Raw genomic sequence first — 26,728 nt, forward strand, 5'->3', positions numbered from 1 at the left:
GGGAAATTGCTTCAGAAAATTTATAGACATGAAAACATCAATATTATTTGTAGAAGAATGTTCTCATAAAAACAACAAATATACTTTTCTTAAACCTTGGAAGAGACGAATCTTTGTAAAAAAAAAAATTGAATTAAGAAAATTGCAGATATTCAAAAACAATTTAATCATCATTTATCAACACTTTTGATTTGTGATTCTGTAACTGCAGTTCAATTCTGCTTTGTGAATTCTATAATACCATAAAAGAAAGGTAGTGTAGATATTTTTAATTCATTTCTTTTTTTTTTTTTTTTTATGGTTCAAGAATACAAGTTTCATAATAATATATTGCTTGTTGAATCGATAGTTGAACGAGGAGAAAATTCACGTTTAATATTCACTAGTGAACACGTCTTGGCAAGTTTGATGATTTCTTCCGGCGTTTAAACGGACAATGTGGCCTTCGTTTGGCCACATTACCGCAGACTATTGCCCAGTCGAACGAGTGGATAATTTCGCAGGCAAAGAGGTAAACAGGCCAATAACTTGCGTCTGCGTTCGGTTCCTTTGTTTTCTGTGGCTTTTCTTTCTCTTCTGCCTGATTCTTTCTTTTCCTTTTTTTTTTTTTTTTTCTTCTTCTTGAATACCCTCGAAATTTTCATTCTGCCAAACAAACTTTTCTTTTTCTAATTATTTCCCAAAATCTGCCTCTCCTAAACTCTCTAACTTTATATTCCTAATTATAATAATTTTAATATAATAATTGTAATAACCTAATCAGAATTCCCTAATTTTTCTAGAAAATCTACTTTCCTTAAATGTGTCTCTCTTGGCAGCACAACTCTTCTTACGCAATAAAATATTACAGCAAAAAGCACATTAAAAATTTATAACATGCACAAATGAAAATTTTGTCAATGTTATAAAATGTTATAAATATAACTATGTATGTATATATATAAGTATGACCGTGAACTCAATTCTTAGAAAGTATTCGAAAACCTTGACTCGAAATAAATACATAAAAAAATATTGACCTTATAAATAATAAATGATCAAAGAACAGGTGCGTAATGAATAACACGAAGTTCTACGATATGTATTTCTTTCGTTAAAGCATGAGCGTCATTACAATTTATCATTGTACCCTACGCAGTCAACACAATTATTCGCACTATAATTAACAGGTTTACAATTTGCCTTTCACATTTGTCCAAGTATTCACGGTTACGAATAAGAATAACTTAGTATATTACGAAGAAACAATTATACGAAATAGCTGAATGAATAAACGAACACGAAAACACCATCTTTACGTAAGCATACATTATTAAATAACGAATAATAATAAATTATGGTCGACTACAACGATTAGGAACGAGTAATTCAGTAAATTAATTATCGCTACGATATCGCAAATGAATCTGCGATAAAATCAATACTATTGCGTAAGCCAGTCAATTGTGGCTAGTAATCGACTTGCGACAAATATGTAGAATCCTTCGGCTGAATTTATTAGCACAATGAAAAGATTAAATGTGTAAGCGGTGTAATAGATAAAAGCGAATAGAATTGAAATAAAACTGTTACAACGTGATACATACAGCGGATTTAGATTTTCATGAATAATGGATGAACTTATTAATCTTTGATCGTTGTGTATGTTATTGAGTGATTTATAGAAAAATGCAATGTATGTAAAATAAAACATAATTTTGTAAAAAGAAAGAAAAACAGATTATTCGAAATTCTTCGTCAGTTTACACATTTAAGTAGTATTTTATTACAAGATATTATTTTGCTACTCGTAAAAATTCTTCGATACATCATCTACATACCGTTCAGTGAAACAACGTCTATCCTAAGTTCGCCGCAACTTTTACGTAAGAATTTTTATGTAACGCTGCGCCAGTCAAATGACAAAAAGAAGGAAGAAAAAAAGAATACGAAATTACAACAGTACTAAACGCTATACAATACGATCGATTTTATCGTCTGTGATTTGGTGACGTTTCGATTTAAGTGAAATAGATTTCACTAAAATTTGTCGTATTTAATACATTAATTACTCGTAACATTTCGATTTTAATCAATTCTGTCATTCTTATTTCTATTATACTGTTAATTATAATATATTTTTCCTTGATCCTGCATTGTAAATTTACCGATATTTTAGGATCAAAATGTAAACTGACATCTGCAACTTAGCGAGGAAATAAAGAATTCATCTGAAGTAATCATTTTTATTAATTCAATACCAAATCCTTATTTACAAATGTCATTATACGCCTGCAATAATATCTTAACAAATTTATTCGTCAGACTTGGATTTTAATTCAAATATCGCTACAGAGACCTGTTGTCCGCTATTAAAAATCGCGAATAGTAGATACAACAAAATTTTGCCCCTGTATGCATCTCGTTTCACCTCGGTGTCGTTCTCGATTGGTCATTGATATCAATTAGACTGGATTAGAAAGAACGCGATACAACGTACGAATGCATATGTAGAAATGTTTCTTATAGAGCGCTTGTTCAGCCACGGTGACATGCATAAATACATGAGAATGCCCGCATGATAACTATACCGCACGATATAGTCGTATATACGTGTGGTAACACGAAGGAACAGGACTTCGACATGGCGCCAAGTCTCGTCGCGTGCGACGATAATGACACCGTATTACGTACACTCGTTTATTTCAAATGGAGGCATGTAAAACGACGTCCTTTTTTCCCCACTCTCCTCCATTCCACGTGTTTTAACATTACTATAGTTTATTCGCGTACACTGTGCTAATACGCGTATACCACAACCCCAGAGCGACCCTTTTCGTGACACAATTGGACAAACTTCCATTTCGCTAACACGTGACTCGTGCGGTCCCTAAATTTCTATATAAGTACTGTACGTGATATATCGGATCGTTGGAAAAGCTCGCAGCGTTTTTATTATGAGTTATTTTTATGAAATAATGAAACGTATTATGATGGCCGTGATCCAAAATATGATAACACATAGCCATATCAGGAATCTTACACCGAAGCGTAGATATAGGGTCGATAGAGTAAATGGAAAATTGAGAAATGGTTGCTAATAAGAAAGAGGAGAATAGTAAGGGACACAAGCATAGAAACTGAAGCAGATTATCAGAATCAAGCATTTTTGTTAAAAAGATAAAACACTTCGAACTAAAGAATCTTCTCTTTCGTCGAAACAGAGTTGATCGATTATCCGAAAATTTCATGTACCCGAATAAAACGGTCTGTCACAATTGGTTCGGATAATCAAGATTCTATCGTGTCTGAATTTAAGTCTTGACAAGATTTACTTTCAACGCTAAAGATCCAACAGAAAATATCCCAAGCCTTTTCCGAGAACAAAAAAGGAATAAATAAACGGAGAATCATATTATTCCGTATTTTATATCTCCTTCGACTTTCTAGTCACCTTTTCTCGACGTTTCGAGATACCCATATTAGTCTAGAGTGGCTGAAAGGACACGATACCTACGGCGTACGTCGTAACCCGATGAATGTCGAAGAACGACTGCAATTTTAAATATTCATACGCGTGACGAGCGTCGAAGCTCGGTTATACGAGCGTGCCTTCGACCACCTCCAACGGGGCAGTCGTAAAACGCGTACGCGTGTAACCCCTTAAAATCCTGTTGCGAGAAAGTATACACGCTTGTGCAATTCCTTTCAGCGACGCTTCAAACGAGAGTCTTCGCGTGCCTTCGAACCGCCCTGACAATGCTTTCGGTCGGGAGACGCATTCATTAGCAACAAAGCGGAGAAAACCTATACAAAACCGTATATTATACTTATCTCTGTAATTAATTTAAGAAGAAAAAAAACAACAATCATTGGTAATTATTTTTCACCATAATGAAGTGATCATCATATATGTACACATATCGATATATATATAAAGACATTTCATGTTACGATAAAAATTTCACCAATTAAATAATACAGTTGGAGCTCTGCTTTGATTATTTATTTATTTATCACGAAGGCGTCTAATGATTATAATTTTGGTTCCACAATTTATTTAGTAAATTCAAACGTTATAAAACTAGAACCTGAACTATGCGGTTTTCGATAAGAAGACACCGTTAGAGAAAAGATATGCAATCTTAAAAATAATGTGAAAGTTAAAATTGCATAAAAATTCGCAGTTTAAGAATGACACAACACTCGTTACGCAATACTCGACAATACTTGTTGCAAGATTACCAATCAAAATACACGTGTTATCGTTTGTGTTTATCATCGTGAGAATAGAATAAGATGTCGAGATGGAGGACAACGAAGCAAAAGCAAGACATAAAAAAGAATGCGTATCCCGGAGGAAACGTCTGTCGCAGATGTCTGTCTGCTATTGATGTAAATTACGAGTATAACTTTGCGGGCTCGAGACGGGAAGAAAATGCGTCCCGAGACGACTTGCAGTTGAACGTTCCGACATCGTGTAATGATTTGTGGCCTTCGTTATCCTATGTTGTTACTACTATCCTTATCGTAGTTGTTTCGTTATGTCCAACTCGAAATGATTTTCGCCTAATCATGGTTTCGCTTATAGGGAAAATCGAGAGACGAATTTGTAAATAGTTACTGGAAGACAGCCTCCTTGTAACGTAAGGAAAGACGCAAATAAGTTCGAAGAATTTTTAGAATATAGCAACATAAACGATATAGAGTATAGGAGATATGGTAATGAAAATTATTTGTTGAGATACAATATTGTAAGTAGACTGCAGATACGTATGCAGATTTGTATTATTATTTATGAATATAAATAAAAAACTAGAACCTAGGTAGAAAATTATCTTGTCCACTAAATATTATGAGAAGTACTATAAGTTATTGTGTATTATGAGCATTCTACACAATTTTTCACCTTGAAATTCCCTATAAGCGCATACAAATTCGCAGTCCAGTTATATGTTAAGAAAATGGTATTCGAGTTAACACAAGGAACAAGGAAAAGATGAGAAACGTGGAGGGGGTAGTAGGAAGAAGAGAATGAATAAAAAACGACGAAGTAGAATGAAATGGCATTATTCATTAATTGCAACCACCGTATCTCTGATATCCGCGACTTTTACGAGCGAGCTGCACAGGAACGACAGAGCGCGGCGGCACGATTAAATCACGGGACATATTAAAAGTAATTAATGAAGTCCGACGAGAATCATTGTCTGTTTTGTCGCAGGATTCTTCTCCGCAAACGATCGTAACATTTCATTCCCAGGGAAGTATATAGAAGAATGTTAGCGGGAAACAAATCACGCGGGAATTTTAAACCTTAAACAGTCGCGCTATTAAAATGTGAACGTGAAAGGGAAAAACTTAATTTCGAAAATTTAGATATCATTTCGAAAATATCGAAAGATATTTTCCCAGAAGTGAAATTTAACAGAAAACGTCGTTATAAGATTTATCCGATTCTCAAGATTATTTATGCAAAGTTGGAATTTTTCAAGAAATCCATCGTGGTATTCGTTTCGCGTAAATCGCGTAGAGGAGAAAGTCGATGAAAATTCTCCTGTGTACGAAGCTGCGAAAATACAGGTGCAACAGTCGTTACGCACAATAGCGTCATTAGGGTAACTTGTTACCGACAAATAGCACTACAATCGCTAGTCACGTTCTATAAATACGCACGGTGACTCCTAACTCTAAGGTGTGTCTGGGGACAGGTCATCGAGACAAAGACCTGCATCCACTTTCTTTCGATACGAGGAGCTAACAAAGTTGGAGAAAACCGAGTCAAAAACCTGCCCTATATTATTCTATTGTTACATTAATGACATATCTAAAAATTTGCTGTTTCACAGTTATTAATATAAAAAAAATGTGGATAATTTCAAAATTTCATATACTTTATTGCCAAGCTCATTATTGTTGTATGCGACGATTTATTAATGTTAATAATTTGTAAAATATTGTCAACTAATTTAAAATATTGTTATTAGCTAATAACGATTGTCACAAATTTTATAATATATCATAATTTCATTTTAGAACCCAATGGATATACCTGCATTTTCTATGCAAAATGATCCTTTGTTACACCTGACCCGTAATTAACATCAGACACTTCTACTGAGCACCCTCTACATAAGTTTCTCACGTTTTTATCGTATGTTCACCGCACAATGCAACTCCACGCACGCTTTTAATAACTAGAACGATCTATTTTTCACGCTATTACGTGACAAAGCAAAGAGACCAATTTCTGTGTGCGCAACGCGCGTAAATGTGATTTACACAAGGTCTGCGGGAGAATTAATCCTGAACGTAGTTTCTTGCGCTGGTCATGAATCGTACGAATAATTCTATCGACGTCAATCGTGCCAACACGTAGAACAATACAAATCTAAAACTAAATGAACAGCGATTTAATTTCGAGGTCAAATGATGTAACATCGTTAGTAAATTCTATGAAATTTCTCAAATTATTATGTGTTTCGCGAGTAGATTGCATTGGATGTTTATACAAATATTAACGTATATTTAAATATAAATATAAATGTATATGAATTAGCTATAAAAAAAAAGTAGAACTTAAGTATAAGAATTTGTATTTCACGCTTTTGTCGATATATTAAATACTTTAATATGATTTTCGATTCAGGATCAATTCAAAGACGTATAATACGTTTGTATGTCACGAATGAATCAAGTTTATAACGAAGCATAGAAGACAAGCGTAGTAAATCAATTACGAGTTCTATTCTTGTCTGTTTATCTTGCATGTTTAAGGCAATAATCTATATAAAATTTCTATAAATAATTTTGTCGCGTTATATGGGATTCTAGAGTATTCACAACACGGATAACGTAACGACAACATCTTATAACCAGACGACTTTTCCTCGATAGATTATTATATTTTTACGTTTTATTATATCCATGAATAAATATATCGCAAAGGAAGCATACTGCGTATTTTAGTGCCGGTTGGTGAAGCTATACCACAAGCCGTTATACGAGACTGCGGCTTCGAGTTTCCTTCTGCATTCCTAGGTGACGAAGCGCATGCATATTTGTACTAACGACACGCTTCTAAACTACAAGGCCGGGGGGATACTTGAGAGACGCGATTATAATGCAATCACGGTGCTAATTTATTTCTACGGATGACTTAATTATACCGTTACTGCTCTCTGTTCGACACGTCACTTCCCCATATCAATCGCTGCAACCACATGTTGTCTGCTATATCTATACAGTGGCTCGCAAAAGCATGCACACATCTATGTACAATGTACATTATGATTAATTAAAATTTAAGTCGCGACGATATTTTTAATTTTCCTCTTAGAAATACGCGGAATATCTTTTTCGTTGTTTTGTTTTTCCTCTTCTCTTTTGGACTTTGAAACGTGAAGAGGAAAAACGAAACTTTAATAGAAGCGCTAATAATGTTGAAATTAAACTTGTCAACTGGTGAGTGTTAAGTGGTTATACAGAGGAGGAGATTCGAGGTCTAGAGTTAAGATACAAATTGAACAAGAAATTTGATTTTTCTTCGTTGTTCCAACAAATAGGAGAATACATATAATATTTCTGGAAATTGCTTCGACGTAGTAAAATAGTCGAGTGATTGAATAACCTACTTACTACGGCGAAACGATTTGAATTTCAACCGCTCAGCTGTTCCTGCGATTCACACGTTATATCAACCTTTACAAAGTTGCTTTATTCATTACGATGTTATCTTATGGAAAGATTTCAGCTTCAAGGAAATAACAACTATAAAAACGATTTATGTATAAGCTTTTCAACTTACGAAACTAAAGATTCTCGATAGATTGTTATAAAAAAGATTGACATTAAGCTAACTGAATTGTTTATATCCAAGTCTAATTTTTTAAATAAAATTTATAGTAAAACTGTTAGTAACTTATATACAAATGCTTATTTTTTCCATTTCAATTTCTTTGCTACAAGTTCCATATTTTACGTAATATTATTAAGAATTGGGAATATGTGTATGTTTAAGTCTTAGTATTACAGATAAGATGAGATATGTGTGTTTGGGATGGGAGTGTGAATGGGTGTGGATCTTTGGATATGATAAGTGCTCCAAATGAAGTACGTTAACGAAAGAGTTAGAAATATGTAAGCCAAGTCCCTTTCCTGGTCTATGAAACCGAGAAGTCAATAAAATATATATACTAGAAACTGGGACATGAAATTCAACCTAAGGCGAAATAAAATAATTCATGTTGCCGGTATCGTGGTCTGATTGTGAGTCGAAAATCCCGTGGAACTTTCTCTTCTGTCCGCTTGGGACACCTTGTAGAAAGCAACGGCTGTATCGGCTGCCGCAGGTATATAGTATATACTGATGGCAAGACCTTTGTCGGTCGGCTTAACCAGAAAGAGGGACCGTAGGGAAGCTCGAGACAAAGGGACGAACAGGGTCCGAACCGATGGAAAGGGGAATTGCGGAGAGAAGAGTAAAATGACCCAGATGCTCCTGGGCCCATACGTTTTAGCTGGCGTTCGGCTGAACCAGCTACACCATCATTCAGTTGGTACAGCAAGTTTGTTCCGACAATGAAAATAATTGCTTCCATTTTTTTTTCTTCGATACTTAAACTAATATAAAATTTTTTTGAATTTCAAGCTATGAGATATTATATCATATTTTTTTTATGTTAAAATCATGAATGTATAATTTTTTTCTTTTTTTTTTATCAAAGAAATAAGTTGGATGTTTTAATACATGAAATATTTTGTTATATATGTTATAAAATGTATGAATTTAAATAACATGAATAAATTTTGTATTAAATAAATTAAAAATATTACTACGTTGTATGGTGAGACATCGTGATATAAAATAAATAATGTCAAATTATAATATTTAATGGATGAGATCGATTTCAATTATATTGTAAATTATATTCGCGAAAATATTAAATTGCTTAAATAACAATAAATTCAACGCCAAAAACAAATTACTGAAAACAAGTCTAAAAAGAAGGAGAAAAGAAAAATCTCTAAAAATTTAAAAAGAAGTCTTCATATACCAAAGCCCACTTCTATAATGTGAATCCGCTTTTAATAATACATTTTCATTTCTTTTTTTTTCTTCTTATATTTCCGAAACACCCTATGTAGTATGAAACGAAGCGTATCATTCTACACGGAGGATAGATTTTCAACGAAAGGATGACTCGCGAACCGAATGAATCGCTGTTGCAAAACCGGCCAACGAAGTCGAGAAATATGTAGCGTACGCTCATGTGTATACAACCTTCCTTAAGGCGTGTACTCACCAGCGAACAGTTCGTGAACGATGTTTCCAAGAAGTTCGCAAGCATTTTATATTCACTCAAAGTACCACTATGTTTCACGAATATATTTGCAAATAATATTCCTCGATTAGTATCGTTGAGTTGCAGGTGACTCACAAGAATTTTGATTAAATATTACATATAATTTTAGAATATCTTTCATTCTAATTTGTATTCGTCGTCTTTTTTCGTGTTTTACCTGATGGAAACCTCCTTAATATCATTTTTAATACACTTAAAATTAAATAATTTATAAAGTTAAACACTATATAAAATATCCAAAGTGCATATAGTACTAGTCATAATACTTATTTATAATATTTCTAATATCAACAATATCTACCATTTTCTTATTAAATCTTGTTAATTTATCAACTGAAAAACGATATATTTTATCGAATACTATATGTGTAATGAAATTGAGGGAATATAAAAAACTGTTCGTCAGTGGGTACGCGCCTTTAGATGCTGAAAAGTGTTAACATCTGCGGTGTGTATAGAATGGATAAGGAAAAGTGCGGCGCGAAAAATGAGTGGCGAAAAAAGGTTAGGATACGCGACGCAGGCAACGACGCAAAGCAACTTATTGGACTCTGTGTGCAGCGGTAGTACTACCATTGCCACGAAACAAGCTGGAGGAGGAGAAGCACGTGACGTCTGGGTTCCCGCCGTTCTTTCCTACCAAGCTGGAACACACTCACGTACGATCCAGATGCAGAGAAAGAACCACGGAAACAACGTACAAGGGAAAACATTGGAGAAGGAACTTCGTTGATGCAAAATTTTGCTTCTCATTTCTGTTTCTGTTTCCTTCCATGCTCTTCGCTTATCATAATAGTAATAAATCTATTATAATAAAATAAATGATTATTCTCTATATAAAGGTTCTCTATAAATAAGATTATTTTTACCATTTTGATTCTACTGTCAAAAGATCAGATAGTTCTTGTATTTCTTCGCGAGGGAAAATTTATCAACAGGCGTAAAAAATGAAGCGTGACGACCGAGAGCCGATGGTTAGCAGTATTAATCAGGCAGTTTCAATGCAAATACGTTCGAGGGCTGTATTACATGCGAGATCGATCTCGTGCGGCACAAAAGCACGATTATGCGTGCGAAACAACCCCGACCCACGCACGCACGACACACATAACCGCGGGAGGCACGATGCAAGTTTCGTTAAAAGACTCACGAACAGAGAGAGGAGAGCAGTTTATTTTTATTTTTGTCTGGCGAGTGCTAAATGAAAATGGGTCGAGGCGTCTGTGCTCATTTGCGCTCCTTCATTTTTACTTCTTCTTTTCCAAAGTGCCGCTGCGCTGCTGCCGTTACAAAAGACGCGACACTTCTCGAGACTACGCGATTACGCCTATGTCATTGCCTGTTCCTTTCTTTCGTTTCCAAAGAACTGGTGATTGCTTGGTAGTATAACAGAATTTTAACGTGATTTTCCCATAAAAAGCGGAAATGTGATTTGTTGTAATCTTAATTTGAAAAAATCATGGATTTAATGGTTAACAAGAAGTAAGTTCTCCAGAGTATTGTATCCTACGGTCGCTGTCGCTTGTAACGAGCAAAAAGTTCCGCATCGGCAAAAAAGAGATGGGTTCGTATTTGGACATTGGTCTCGTCAATATTCGCTATGTAGCGAAAGGGAGTTAAATCACCAAGTATATATACATTACCAATAACTCCATTTATTTCTGTAATATATCCCAATTAATTATTTATAAAATTCTAAATAAATCCACCAAAATGTTATCCTTCGTTAAAGCTTCTGCAAAATATTCTGATACGGTAAAATTTATTTTTAAAAATTAATACATTATAGAATAAAACGTTACAGAATTTTTTTTTTTTTTTTTTTTGTTAAAGAGGTTCGTTATCCTCATCTCATTTAAAATTGGCAAACTATAACTAAAATAGAGAAGATTCTTCCAAATTGATAGACAAACATTATCATGACTCGTCACAGCATGTTTTAATATTTAAAACCGGTGAACACTTCAACGAATCGTATATTTAATTTTGATACAACGCTGATAAGCGTTCTACGCAAATAACTTAAATATCATATCATATCTATTGATTCTACAACGTAGTAATTATTGATTTTGAGCATTAATTTATCATTGATTTATATAGTTTAGTAAAATTCGTATTATCAATACATGTACTATTAATAAAAATTGATCAATGTGTCTCATATATTTATGAACAGCAGTGTATAATGTAGTTTTTAGTGGGCCAGGGTTCCAGCAAATTTCGTCGACCAGGCTTGGCCTTCGTCGTATAGAGTAAGAGAAAGAAGAATGAAGAAAAGATGGAGGCAAGCGAGGCCAAATACAAGGAAAAAGATAAAAAGGGTGAAGCATGGAGAGGGGGAGGGGAAGAGCAAGCGGCGAAAAAGAAGGGAAAGAGTAAAAGAACAAAAGGAACAGAACGATCTCCTTAAGAGAAATGCGTGGGAATTGAACCATGTGGCCCGAGGACTGGTTCGCGAAATATCGTATTGCGAAAGTACGCGCTTACACACAGACACCAAAAAATTGTATGTAGGTACATAGCCTACGTGAAAAGTAGCGGGAAACTGCTGCTTTTCTATCTATATGGCAATCTTGGATTCTATTTAGTAGAGTAGTAAAATTAATTTGATCGTAAATTTAGATATTCTTATTTTGTTTGCGTTTTATTTTTGTAAAGAATATTTGAAGAGTATTCACGTCTTGTTATAAAAGACATTATGTCTCTTCTTCCGAGACATGATTTTTTTTATAATACTCATTTTTAATTTGTAATTGTAACTTTTGAAACAAAAGAGTTCTTCACGAACGTCAGTACTGTCAGTTAGAACCTCGTGATATCCGCGTGACTCGTAGCCACTGCTGTGAATTAACAGCTGATTTTGCACGTAAATACGTGGATATCCGTGTATATGTATTACACACGTCGTATTCAGATATCGTCCATGTATCACGTAACCTACCAACGAGTAGGTAAATTACTTACAGATAAACGTAAAATTTACGCAATTGCAGATTTCGTGGACAGATTATTCACGACTGTTTATGAGAATCGTTTCGTTAAGCTCGTTAAGATATTAGATATCAAAGAGACTTTAACATTCAAGATAAAGCGTAAAGTGTAAACATTAAAGATTAAAGTAAAAAGTATTTTAGCTAACTAACCTTAAAATTTATAATTCGTAGTAAAAAGTGTGTCAATAGAAGATTTAATACACAATTTAACATTCCCCTCGACTATATTCCAACCTTTCAACAAAATCCATAATAATACTATAAAAAGTCAATATTTATCTGTACCATATGCCAAGTTAATCAAATACCAACTACACATACAATGAAGGGATAGAGCTAGAAGCATTGGTCAACGCGTATCTCCAATTAAACGATAACAGGCGTCAGCTGATATTCGCAACGTCATAGAGAAGCAACCGTATAAGGGCAAACTAAAGCGGTCAGTGTCACACTGTGTTGGACTATTGACGAGACGAACGATTAAAGCCACCGACATGACTAGGCATACATACACACGAAAGCCGGACAGAATCTAGTTTAACGGCGTGGGATCGGACGACGACTTTCACATGCTAAAATTAGTCGAACAACGCCGAGGCGACAATTCGTAAAAGCTTGCCGCTTGCCCCGAAGCCACACACCATTCGTTGCGTAATATTCCTTCCTCTACGTTCGCGCGAGAGAACGATTCAGCTTCATTGGTGAATTCACTTTACCAAAGCGAAACAGGTTACCGTTTCCGTTCCACGTGTTAACCTTAGTAGAAACGACATCCTATTAAGAACTACGTAGCATCAGCACGACGGCGAAATATTTATAAGATAAATTACAAATATTTAGAAATAATCATTGTAATATATTTTATTCGGAGAATTAACGACTTCTAACGAGATCGGAATTATTTGAAAATATGTTATAAATTATATTTTATTATGTATTTTTCTTTTCGTATTTTATAGCTGGAAAATTACTATATAGCAGACTGAAAATGAAGATTTTGAGAATTTCTTAAATAAGAGTTTATAATATATTCTCTTTTGCATCTTCTTCATTTTCGTGATCTAAAAAAATATATGAATTTTTCATAACAATAAATATAGAACACTATGAAAACAACATTCATTCTCAATTTGTTACTAATTTTCGAGGTCAGCTTTTAATTGATAGTAAACGTTTCATGTGATTTCAACTATGTTTAATTAAATTGTACTATGAATTTGCTGCTCGGTTTAGAGGGTAGGTTTTAATTCATAGTGTGATATATTTAATCTGATTGAGTGCAGTTAATAATGATATTGAAAGTGTCGGAAAGATTGACAAAATTTTACATCTCAAGAACGCAATATTCACAGAGCAATGAATGAAAGAGTAGGTTGGATGAATGAAGTGTTGCAGAGTGGTACTATTGAACAACCGTACACCACTCATGCAACATTGTGGCTACCGCCAGTCTCGAGCACGTGCAAAAAGTGCGGCATAAGAATAATTTTTTGTACGCATTGCACATTTTGCACTATTTCAATCGGATCATTTAATTCGATGTAACCAAATGTTAGTTTAAAATTAATTATGAAGAAATGAAAGAAAATGATAAATATACAGATGAGCACCACAAGAAAAAATATGATAAATCTATTTTTTTTCTGATTTTAATATGTATATTAATATTAAACAGTAGAAAATAATTAGGTCTAAATTTACGAAAGAAACGAATAATTTTATAAATATTGTAAACTTAATCTCGCACGAAATGTCCAACATTTTCCAAATATTAAAGAAACCAGTAAAGATACGTATTTTATCCTAAAATGAAATAAAACTATACTTTGATGTTAATCGGCAGTGTAGTAAAATTTTAGAATAAAATTTTCGTGTCGAGAAACGTTAAGGCAATTTACCATAATTTTTCTTAATGATCTTCACTAATCTAATACAACATTTTCCTTTTGATACGTGCAAGTGATGACTAACCGTGTACTGACTACGATTGATTGAAGAAATCAACCCTTTGAATTCATTCAATAATATAGCGCTATCATCTATTTAAAAATGACTACGCCTAAAAAGAAACTAACCTTAGATATCAAACGCACGCATTCAACTAGCACTACGAATTCAAAGAGTCAATCTGTGCGATGACTAGATGAATTATGGGGATTAAATTCTTCCTCCAGCACAGGTAACTTATTGGAGGAAGTAAACAATGTCGCTTTCGATAAGACAAAGCATCTAAAACTAATGATATAGTATGATACACTTGTCTCAAAAAAACTTTCATCGATCGATTTTTCGAAAAACCTACAAGAGTATCCTATATTCACTTTTTTTTCTTTTTTTATTTTGTTCACACATCATAGCTAGCTTGATTTCGATGAAGGTTTCGAGTTTTTATTTCTCATGCCAAATTTCTTTCTCGTAAAATTGATATGTCGAATGTCAAGCGTGAAAACAATGGTTCTTTGTACAAGAATGATTCCGCACACTAATTCTTTGTAAGTTAAAAAAGTAAGAGGAAAAGAAGATAAGAATATAAGACTTACCTTAGAAAGTTTCTCGCCCTCATGATGTGGCAACAATGTCCTTAGAGATTGGAAACCGGCGTTAATACTTTGCATCCGACGTCGTTCATTGCTGTTGGCGATTTCTCGCCGCATACGCTTCTCCTGCTCCATATGGCTTCGCGGTGTAACGCGGCCGACGTTGCTGGTACTATTTCCGTTGCTCAACGCAACGTTCTGACCAGCAACACGGCGAGATACTGCGCCGTTGCTTTTCGATTGCTGTTGTTGTTGCTCCTGCGAATCAGCGACCTCGGCGACCGTCACGCTCGTGGTCACCGAGCCCTCCTCTATTGTTCCAATGCTTCTGCCAAACAAAAATCATACGTTCTTAATATTTATTGACTATTTATTTGCTTCTGTGAGTGTTAACACGAAATTCATTCTGATTTCTTTAACTCTTTTCTTATGGGAAACTTTTGCTAATTTTTAGCTTCATCGATACAAGAATTAAATATTTATATCGTCTCCCTTAACCTAGATACACTACTATAGATTAAATTTAAGTAAACTAAAATGTACTATAAGATAAGATGAGATTATAGTAGTAAAATCCTATTGTATGAATGAAAAGTCATAAGAAAATATCTGCAAACTCTTCTTGAATTAAATACTGGATTTCATATTTATTGCTGAAAAAAGACCAAAAAGTGGATATTTTCTTCCAACTAAACATTCGAAAAGAATAGTACGAGAGATTGACATTGAAATACGTGGCAAACGTAGAAATCTATATCGTTGGATGATAAAAAACATTTGAAAAGCCTGGTTGCACAAGGGAAGAAACGAATACGCGAAGAATAATTTCATGTAGCGCTGACATTGCGTGCAGTCTAGAGCCTTTGAAAACTGTAACCACAGAACGACAATGATGTCTCGCTTCATTGACCGCGAATTTAAATGTCGATAAGTCGTGGCTGCTATGTAGTTTCTGTGAAACAAACAGCACGACGCTTTCAATTTCCTTAAAAGCCCTTATATCCAGACAAACAGCCGTTTTTATATTTCTGTCTGCACATTCATTTCTCTGCTTTTCTTCTCTCTCTATCTCCCTCTATCTCTTATCTGCTTGTAAATCAAATATTTAGAGCCGCCACAAAACTCGACGAAACGTGGACGTCATATGGGGTGCACATAGAAAGTGATATACCCAAGTTCGTGTCAGTGTCCTCTCTTTCATTTCGTCTCTTTAATTTTCGGTTATCTCTTTGCTGGCTACGACGAAATGCTTTTCGAGAGTCTGCAATCTACGCTTGAAACGAATATGTTCAGCGTGTTCAACATTATGCTCTGGGAATGACGATTCTTCCCTTTACTTTCGTGACAATTTATTGAAACTTTATTGCGTTTGGAGTTCCCGCACAATTTATTCGCAATAAAAATTATCTTTGTTTCGTATTTTAATTTAATTTAATTTTATTTTATTGCGAATTTCGTGAAATACGAAATAAAACTACGTACTCCAAATTTTAGTAATCTAACATAAATTAGTATTATAGCCATCTAGTATCCCAGTGATACTATTTGAGGGTCCGCTTTAATTTCAAGAATATTAAAACGCGAAACTCTGTTAAAAATATTGTAAATACTTGTACAACTGAAACAAACTTCCTGTAAGCTTTCGAAAATGCAATAAAAAAAAGTAAGATACAATGGCAAGAAAAAAAAAAGATCAAACAAAAACAAACAATAGCTGCATCTGATTTCAAACACGAGATTCACGAAACCTCAGAGAAGGAAGAGGAGGTACGCATTTGTGGAAGATTAACAGTTGAACTAAACGGTGTGCCATTACAGGAACGGATGTAATGAATAGTTTAGAAATGAAGAGGAGATAGGAATGTTTCTCTGGTCGGTAATGTTGGTGGTGAAGAGAAAAGAAGAAGAAGAAGAAGAAGAAGAGAGATGGGAAATGGGTGGCGCGTCTGCCGCTAGGAAACATCTGGTAAAATTACACGGAGGCGCGGCGGAGACGATAGGGAGAAAGAGAAAAGAGGGAAAAGATCGGGATAGCGGATGTGAGATGAGTCAGCAGGGAAAGACCGTGACCTTGTGCCCTGCTCTCTGAAACATTCGTTCAACGCGTGCCGATAATAGCACCACAATATATCCATATGTATATAATATACATACATATAGGGCATACGTGTTTCATATTATACGAATGATTTATTTGATTTTGTGGAAATTAAAGAATCCGTTCGCTAAATGAGAAACGGCTATGCGTATTTGCATTTGTATTCGATATTTTAGCGCTGATTTTTTAACAACCCGTTTAAATTCCTATTTCGTTGTTCATTATTCGAAGTAACAGAAGATTAATTTACCAATATTTGATGGATTTTACAGGCAGAAACTATTTTAGTTCATTTACATTATTATGATTGAAATTGCTAAAATTACCATCAAATAATCGGAATGAAATTTAAAGAGAAACATAATAGTATATACAAGAGACGTTATAGATGAGGAAATTTTAAACTTAACCACAGTGTATACTGAAATTGAAGCTAAAATTTCGAAGAACTTTAACAAGAACTATACGAATCATTAATTGCAATCTAATTTCTCTGGCAAATGTGAAATCATAAAAACCAACAAATTTTAAAGACAAACACGCTATACGGCGAAACTTGCAGATTCTAGGAATTTGAAGAAGGAACTGTATGAATGAACGGCTGGTGAAGTCATCGTACTTCCTGCAGGATATGCAATAATAACACGTGGTCCACGCAGCAGAATTCCACATGGCATTCTCCCATCGAGTGGTTACATTAGATCAGCTGGTACGCCGACGGCTTACTGGCTGGATGGTTGGCTGCTGTGACGTCAGCTCGTTCGTCGGATACCCGCTGAGTTCACTCGGATCAGTCCCGTAGAAGTAGGTCGACTAAGTAGGTGGCTACCTTCCTTTTCATCACAGACCTTTATATGTATATATATATACACATATAGAGGTCTATATACTACATATATATCTATATACAGACACATTTCTAAAGTGTAGGTCGTGAGCTGATTTTAGGTGGGTAGAGTCAAATATTAGGTACAATATGAGAATATCTTACATAGTACATACTTTAAAGAGGATTACACTCATTGAGAAATGTCGGATCAATAATTCAAAGTCGATTCAGTTGAAGATCACGCGAGAATGACTATCTCTGTCTAGTTTTTTCCAGCTCGCAGATCTGTATCAGATCAGTTTTGAATTGCTTATCAATCAACTCTCGACAGCAATTAGATACACTTTATGTAATCTTCAAGTGGATCGCGGAAAAATTACGGGTTAAAATTAAAATTACAATCGTTGTATACGTATGTAAGGCTATTATCAGGCTAAATTTTAATAAATATATCCGATGATCCGTTGTTAATCAGAAACGCCATTTTCGTTTGGAAAGAATATCAGTCCAAATGGAGAAATCATACCATCTACTTCAGAGTTTACGATTGCTTTCGAAATCGTTGAGTAACACAGGTCTACTCTTTCGAGTTCACGATAAACATTCTCCATGGAGCTGGAGTTTATCGTGTTCCACGTGTTCGTCGAATAGGCGTTATCGTATCAGATAGCACTAACGACGTTGAATCTGAGAGGTAGAACATTAGAAGCTCTTGCATTTATATGCATACTTGACTTTCAAATTGAATACTGGATCTGTAGATTCATCTAGTAAGAATTACATAATTCGAATTCGTATTAAAGTAAGACGAGCAATCTCGAAACTAAATTCGAAAGTTTGAATGCATAATTAAGAAAAAGCACTTTGAAAATTATACATTCAACTTATTCCAAATATGTAACACGCGAGTTAAAATTTCAAATGCTTGAATGATATTGTAACTAGGAAATAATGGATTACTTTGATACAGAATTTAAATATTGTTGTATACGTCTATATTGCGGTAATATCTTAAGAAGAATTTTTTTAAGAGATGTATTTCTATATTAAGTATCTTATAAGTCATAGTTACTAATAATGATTATACGTTATAACATCAGTAGAACTCATAAATACAAATAATGAGCAACTTGTAATAGATTCATACTATGAATATTCTCTGAACGACACATACATAGCCCGTGGATTATTTATTTACTACAAATATAATCAATTTCTCGTCCAGTTTTCCTCGTATTATCAGTTACGTACCACTACTTCCTTTAAACTTATTTATCGAATTGACTCCAATGGTTACTTATCCTTCTTATAAATATGCACGCAAAAACATGCAGATGCTGGCAATTATACAAACTGAAAATATACACGGTGGTCCATGACTGGTGGTACAATTGAGTACGGGGCGATGCTACGAGGAAAAAGTAAGGCGAAGGTATAGAATAAAATTCTTTCATATGACGTCTCGTTTCCGAGAACATCGAGTTTGAATATTTGACAAGTATACTTAAACTTGGCTAATTCCGGACTGAACAAGAGTAAATAATCGATCGGAGCTAAACTACGTATGAAGATGCGTTAAAAACGTAGAATAAAATCTCTTCATGAGACGCTTTGTTTTCGAGAAAAATAAAATTGAAAATATCTTGCGCGTGTATAAAATCAGTTCTTACATAAACATATTCAAACTCTATTTACTTGAAAATAAGGTGTTAAAGGGAAAAATTTTATTTTGTATTTTCGATTTATTTTCGCATACATAATAACTTCCTACTGATTGTTTACGCATATTTAATTATTGAGTAATTAACTAAGTTTAAGTAAACTTGATGAATTTTCAAATTCGATCTTCTTCGAAACAAAGCGTCATATGCAACAAATTGTATTCTATATTTTCGACTTATTTTCTCACAGAGAATCACCCTGTACCACCAGTTACGAACGACTCCGTATATAGCAGTTTCAAGCATCCCTCTCAAACACTAGTTGTTCGAATACCATCATGAGCTGTACATGTACATGTATCTACACATCCACCGCTCGTATCTGAACGTTGCGTTGCCACGTCCGCGTTTCGCGTGTGTGTAGCAATGGTAGCGTCTCGCGCATGCGCAGACGTGTATCAGTGAGCGAGCCGCGAGAGAGAATACGCGGATTGTGCGGTTGTGTTATATCGGCGCGGTGCTCTCGCGTGAGTCACCAACAGCTGATGGCTGGCGCCACTCAGCTGGTTGTTACCGGTGCCTTCGCACGAGCCTCGCTATCTCTGGCTGCCTATCAGCTGCTAGCGACTAGGAAACGACCGGAAAGGATGTCTTGTCGAGCGCTATAAAAAAAAAAAACCCGGGGAGAAAAAGCGACGCGGCTACGCGACGGTTACGATAACGCTGTCACTAGCCGACCAACTCGAAAAACTTCCTTTCAATTTTTCGGACTGAGGATCAATGAAACGCGTAGTCGAAACGCTGACTATAAAGTTACTTTTATACGAACTGCCTCATGAAAATGTTCTAACATCTATAGACACTTTTTATGGATACATATATTATATGTGTTATATGAAACATTATGAAGTTTCATTAGTACGATTGAACGATTAGAAAAGATTTCTAATTTTCGACTAGACTTTAACGATTAGAAAATCTGTGAATGTAAAACAGAAAAAAAAAACGGTATTGCGATACTGTATGTCACGAGAATCGCCATATGAACGCTCTTATAGATAACAACGCGCCTAATTGTTTTAGATCTGGTCTAAGTTATTATACTTAACCTTAAAATGGTATACTATTCATTGATATTATCATATTCCATATTAGGCTCTTTCAGGTTTGGCGCGGTTTCCTTACATTTTGAACATGTAAAAAGTTTTAGAAGAATCCATTCAAATTCAATAAAAGATGACTAAAATTAAAATTAAACAATTTATATGTTTAAAATATGCTGCTCAAAGCTTCTTTTTATTTGCAATTATTTAGTAAATTAAATCATTCTGTTGAAATCATAGAAGGCCCACAGTATGACATTTCAGATTCGAGTTTACGAAAGAAATTAAACTTAGATTAGGTTACTTAATTCTATTTTGTATTCTGTATTCTATCAGATAAAGATTAAATAACAATGTAAACCGCACCCAAAATATTTTGATCACCCATGTTTGTATGCGCGACAACTATTGCGTGCGTGAAAAGTTGTAAGATTTACACTTCTGTTTTAACCGATTCTGTGACCAATTCCAGCCACTCCAATGGAAACAAGCGGCTCGAAGTACAGTCTGTCGAAAGGTCAAGGTTCATTGAAAAGTTGAGTAAATTCGGCGCGTTTGAAAAGCCTGCTCGGTTCATTCATCACTTCCAATACGCTACTCAGAACTCGGAGTATACTTTGGTTATTTTCGAATCTGTTTGTTTCAACATGGCAGGATGCAGTGATCTGATGTTACCATATTTGTTTATCAAGACGCGCGTATAATGGTTTTAGTCAAATAACTTCGATGTTTTGGATATAACGGAAGAATATCGGAGTTTATGTTTTACAGGTTGAACGATTTTTTATTTTGTACGAAATTAAACATAAAAAAAAAATAACAAAAGGATAAATTTATTTATTGAAAAAACATTCATCTTAAAAACTGAATCAAAGATATATTTCATAAATTAAGAAACATGCAATGGATGCTAAATCGCAATGCTTAAAGAAGAGGAACATTGAATAATATTGAATAAATTGAATGAAATTTTGTTGAGTCACTCGGTATACAAACCCAAGGCTAAGTTTGGGTAGAATAGGGGAACTGCACGACGCTCTTCATATGTGCTTGTATAGGTATGTATACGTATTACTACTACGTTTGTGTGCCTCTGTTGGTTTATGTTGGGGTTTGAACACCCTAGCCAAGCTACCCAACCTCGGAAAAACTCTCCCTATGAACGAAGCCTATCAGACGCACTGCGGAGGCCTATCTTCTCTTTTCTTCCTTTCATTTTGTTTCTCAGAACGCAACGATCGGACCCTGTTAGAATTCTTTCCCGTCTCATGAATTAATAATATCCTACAAATTCTATAGCATACGAAAAGTAGATTTGTAAACGTATAAAATAAAAATTTGAAAAATATGTAAAATTGTAAGATAACTTGTGGTGATATATTTAAAATATGATTGAATGTAATTTTAAATAAATAACATATATATATATATAATATAAATAGAGGTATGTTTAAAGATGTAGAAAATTAAGAAAATTAATATCCGAAAACACGTTCAATTCGCTGTTCTGTGAAATTTTGTAACATGTCGTGAATTCAATTCGAATATTGGTCATTTTGTCTCCGGTAGCCTCAATTACAGTTCGTTAGGAAGATATTTGAGCAACGTGGTTTCAGAGGAAAAAATAGGAGCGAATAAGCGTAAAGATTGCTGCCAGCGGCAGCTGCCGTGCAGAAATTTTTCTAGAAACGAAGCTGCCGACGACAGATGTTAACAGGATCAAGAACAAACCCCGAAATGGAGCAGTGTATACCTAAGCCGCGACCTCTCCTTATTCTAAATACTCCTTTTAAGTATATCTCACTCGAATAAAGAGCACTTCATAAATTACGTTCCCATTTCAGTAAAATTACATTTCAATTAATACATATAATATATATATATATATATATTTATACATATATATACACATATTATTAAAATTAGTTGAAATTGATTACTATATTATTAAAATTTACATTTAATTATATTTTATTTCATTACATTTGCTCATTACATTTTGTTATTAATTAATACACTAACAATTTTAATTTAATAACAATAATAAAATTTTTATTTTATCAGAGTCTTCATTTCATATAGAATATCTTTCTTATGTTATGAAAATTATGAACAGAAATTAAAAAATGAAGATGAGATTATATGAAATTTCATATTTTCAAAGAACCATTTTTACATCAACGTTATATATATATATATATATATCGTGCCATCCTTATCACCCCTTATCACCAATATTACCGCTCTTTATTACCACTTTTCAAAACCGACAAACGTTTCCAGGAACTCAATATGTCATTCAACGATCAAAATCATAATTACGTAGTGGTTTGTTCGATAAGTTTTTCGTTAATGGTCTAAGGAAAAGAAGCTCAAATTTAAAAATGTCATTCAACAGACACAAATGATAGAATAATAAATAGATCGGATTACAGAATGCAGAGAGGCAAAGTAAGAGGAAACGGTGGAGGACAATTTCGCGGATGTCTTTGCCAGAGTAAGGATGCCTGCTGTCGTATTAGCTCACGGGATGGAATGAAGAACGAGAATGGGAATGAGATTGGGAACGGCCAGGCATATATTTAGCTATGTGACGTAAGGCACAGGCCAGCGGGCGCCACGTCGCGTCGGGTGTACGTGCCTCCTCTGTCTCTGGTTCTCCTCGTCTTCCTGGCTCTTCTTCGTTTACCCGTTTACTTCGTTTAGCCGCAGTCCCGTCTCTACCTTGCATGGCGAAATCGTATCGGTTCGCATTCATTTTCTTATTTTTTACTATTTAATTCTTTAAGTATTTCCTAGGATATGTGTGTGTGTGTGTGTGTGTGTGTGTGTGTGTGTGTGTGTGTGTGTGTGTGTGTGTGTAAATATACATATGTGTATATTATAATGTAGGCTATATATAATATGTGTTTTTTAATAAAAATTTCAGACGAAGAACACGGTATGTATGTACAAGTCGGGAGTTTGGTAAAAAAACAATAACACTGTATTAAAATTAAATCACATATCAATATGTATAATGTATATCAAGAAATATGATAAGAAATGTATTTATATTGAAATTTGAACAAGATAAAATGTCTTGTTTATTGCTGACCTTTGATTGACTCACGTGAACAACTGTGTGCGATATAAAAAAATGTCGATATCGTACTCTTTGGCACGTAGCAGTCTCTCTTATTTTCTCTTTCTTTTTTTCTAATAAGATTTGTGGGGGAATTTGTGGTTTCTCAGATGATGCAATCGAATCGTTTATGAACAATATACGCGTTGAGGTGAACCTTCCGGTTGGGGCTTCGAGTTGAAAATCCTATTAATCGTATAAGTAGAAGGTATACATGCCTACACATATATACCGTTGAGCGAAGTCGTTAAAAATAAATTGTTAAATAAGCGAATGTGATATTCGTTTAGGAGAACATCGCTCGAATGTGAGACAGCGTGTAATAAATGTATGATAAATTGCACTTTGTATATACATTCTCGTATCTGCGACTAATACACGCGAAGATTATTTAATTTTAATTGTACCATTTCGTAATATGGCGCAACATTATCTGTAGCCGCCGGTAATCGCAAACACGACGAGAACTCGATGAATTTGTGTTCGAACATATGATCGTATTTTCATTTTTATTGCTTAACACAGCTCCTAATTAAAATATGACGAACCGTGATTAGAGTTGCAACATTTTTCACCAAAAATATCCTTTCTTTAACTTCATTTCTAAATCAATGAGTTATTTTATTTCCATTGAAAATAAATTATATTCATGTTTTATAAAAATTGGAATCTATCTAGAATTCATTTCCTTTTTAACCATTCTATAAATAAAAAAAACTTTTATTAACGCGTTAACTGCTTATGACATCACGTTGGCGTCGTGGCCTAGTTGTTTCCGGAAGCGGGTGACGCCACGTTGCGCAAATTGTTTTTAAATGAAATCAAAGAAAACAAATTTCAGTTACAATGGAAGGCTACGAGATTCGACGCAGCAAACAACGTATTAAGAGTTCACTCGAATTAAAACCTTGTTACTTGTTTCTTTTAGTTCAAAAGAAAAAGTAGACTTCGGTAAAGCATCTAACATATATTCCAACTGTATTTTAAAACGGGACAGACATTCCAAACCAGCTAATACCGATTCAAACACCACTCTTCTTTAAATGTAGATAGATCAGGCTGTTAATCAGTCGGTGCAACACCTGCGACGAAAACAATGACAATTTATATTGATGACGATCGGAATGCGAGTGCCCTGATGCGTGAAACGACGCGGCCGACCAGCTGTCTGATTTTGACGCAACCACCAACGACAGCCGGTAATTTTCTACTTGTAACAGCGTCAGATTCCAAGAATGTTTCCATACTCTCTTCCTTTCTTTTCCATTCACACGCATCGCTTCCTGACATAGAGATCACGTTCTTTATAGTTTTAAGCCGAGAATAAAAATATCAATGTTTTTAACAATGCAAATAAAGATTATTTCATCTAATTAAAATTGAGCCTTGCTTGAAGCTCTGTATATGTAATATTACATTCGGGAAAGAATAATTATTTAATAACTAAAAATTATTTTAAATTTTCGAAGCTACTTTCACTATTTCACACCGAAATCTAAGAAGAAACGAAGAAAGAAATTCTTAGAAATCTCTCACAATAATTCTAAAGTCCGAGAAAAGCCAAACAATAATGTCCAAAAGCTAAGAATATTTCTAAAAAATTTTCTTTCTTCCCATAAATATCTAAGCACGCGTATATTTTATCTTGCTTTCAAAATCTTGGTGCAGAATGGTCCAAGGCCAACGAATAAAGGAACAACCGGCTACCCGTTATTCTATCTTAGGTCCACGAATAAAAACCCAGGTAGATGATCCCAGTAGGACCAAATGATCCTTTCAAAAAACCAACAGCATCAACTACGTATATTATACGCGGAAATAGTCTTATAGAACGATTCCTAAATGGTTAAGTTAGCGTTGGTAAGTAGGTAGGTTTGAAGCAAAATTTACCACTCTGCACACATTTAAATTCATAGTTTGATAACTCAAATTCAAATTTATTATTGCTACAAATTGAAATGATACTACCAAAATATTCGAATACTTATGAAGAATAGCGTAGAGAGAGGTAACACGAAAGTGAGACATTTTTTCAAAAATTGAACGCAAACTGGAAGATGAAGTTATGAAGCTACATCAGTAGTAACGTGCGAGCTTACTCGAAAAGAGAAGAAAAGAAAAGAAGAGAAAAAGGAAGGGCGTCAGACAGAGGCATTATTGCCGTCTGAGGTTGGTCCCTTTGACTTTATTCATGAGTAATACTCGCATACACGTGTGTATGTAACATGAGTTTGCGGTGCGCAGTGGGTATGTGGAGCGTAAGAGGTCAACAGAGGAACCATTGTTGTCTGCTGCCAGCCTCCACAACTGAAAGGCGTTTCAAGACTGTACAAACTATTTTCGTAGTTTAGCTGTCTACTATGGTACGATAAAAAAAAAAAATCAACAAAATTAAAAAAAAAGAAATGTTCATCGCTGTATTATATGAGAATGGCATAACGAATTGCAAAATTGTAATTCTAATCTCGACAATAAACTTCTTTTTTATCCTACTATCTTATGTGCCCTATCAGAAAATACTGATACATCCATCAAGCTGTCGATCACGTTACTAAGACGTAAGATTGGGAGCAGATAAATTTGTCTTTTAATTGCAAGTATAATGCTTAAGATTAAGTTAAGTTGTAATACTTATAAGACTTAACCTTTGGCCGTAGGTACGGAGAAATAACGAGATTTGAAAATATATACAGTTCCAGCAAGTGTTAAGTCCATTCCTAGACGAGGCCAGGCAAGTGCTGAGATTTTGCGGTGCAATGACGTGACGCCGCGACGCGACATCGTGCCTCTTTTGCGTACAAATCCAAAGAAACGGTATTATGCTTTTCATGGTAAACCTTTTCACTTGATACAATAGCTAATCAATATGCGTAACAAACTACGTTTCTTCGGAAAATACATTAGCTGCACCATTCGAGTTGGTGCAATCGAGAAATGAAATGAGAAATTTAGAAAAATTGGCTAGTCAGTCAGATTCGATTCTTCTGAAACGTCACCAGCATTGGCCAGAAAATTTCGTGATTCTTTTAAGCGGGC

The 26,728-nt window shown here is 34.6% G+C and overlaps 1 protein-coding gene across 3 annotated transcripts in view; it reads right to left on the bottom strand.

Moving 5' to 3' along the window:
* The window catches only part of Crp (transcription factor cropped), a 160,829-nt gene that overhangs the window by 125,884 nt on the left and 8,217 nt on the right, over positions 1-26,728 (bottom strand). For 2 of the 3 annotated variants that reach the window (XR_011802184.1, XM_072020576.1), the window contains exon 2: positions 14,881-15,205. Coding sequence is in view for 2 of the 3 variants with exons in the window: in XM_072020576.1 (XP_071876677.1) it covers positions 14,881-15,205 (325 nt within the window). In the remaining variant the exon portion in view is untranslated. The remainder of the gene's footprint in view (positions 1-14,880; positions 15,206-26,728) is intronic. The other variant, XM_072020577.1, reaches the window with a different exon arrangement.

The sequence above is a fragment of the Bombus fervidus genome, chromosome 17 (genome assembly GCF_041682495.2).
Source record: "Bombus fervidus isolate BK054 chromosome 17, iyBomFerv1, whole genome shotgun sequence".
Lineage (NCBI taxonomy): Eukaryota > Metazoa > Arthropoda > Insecta > Hymenoptera > Apidae > Bombus > Bombus fervidus.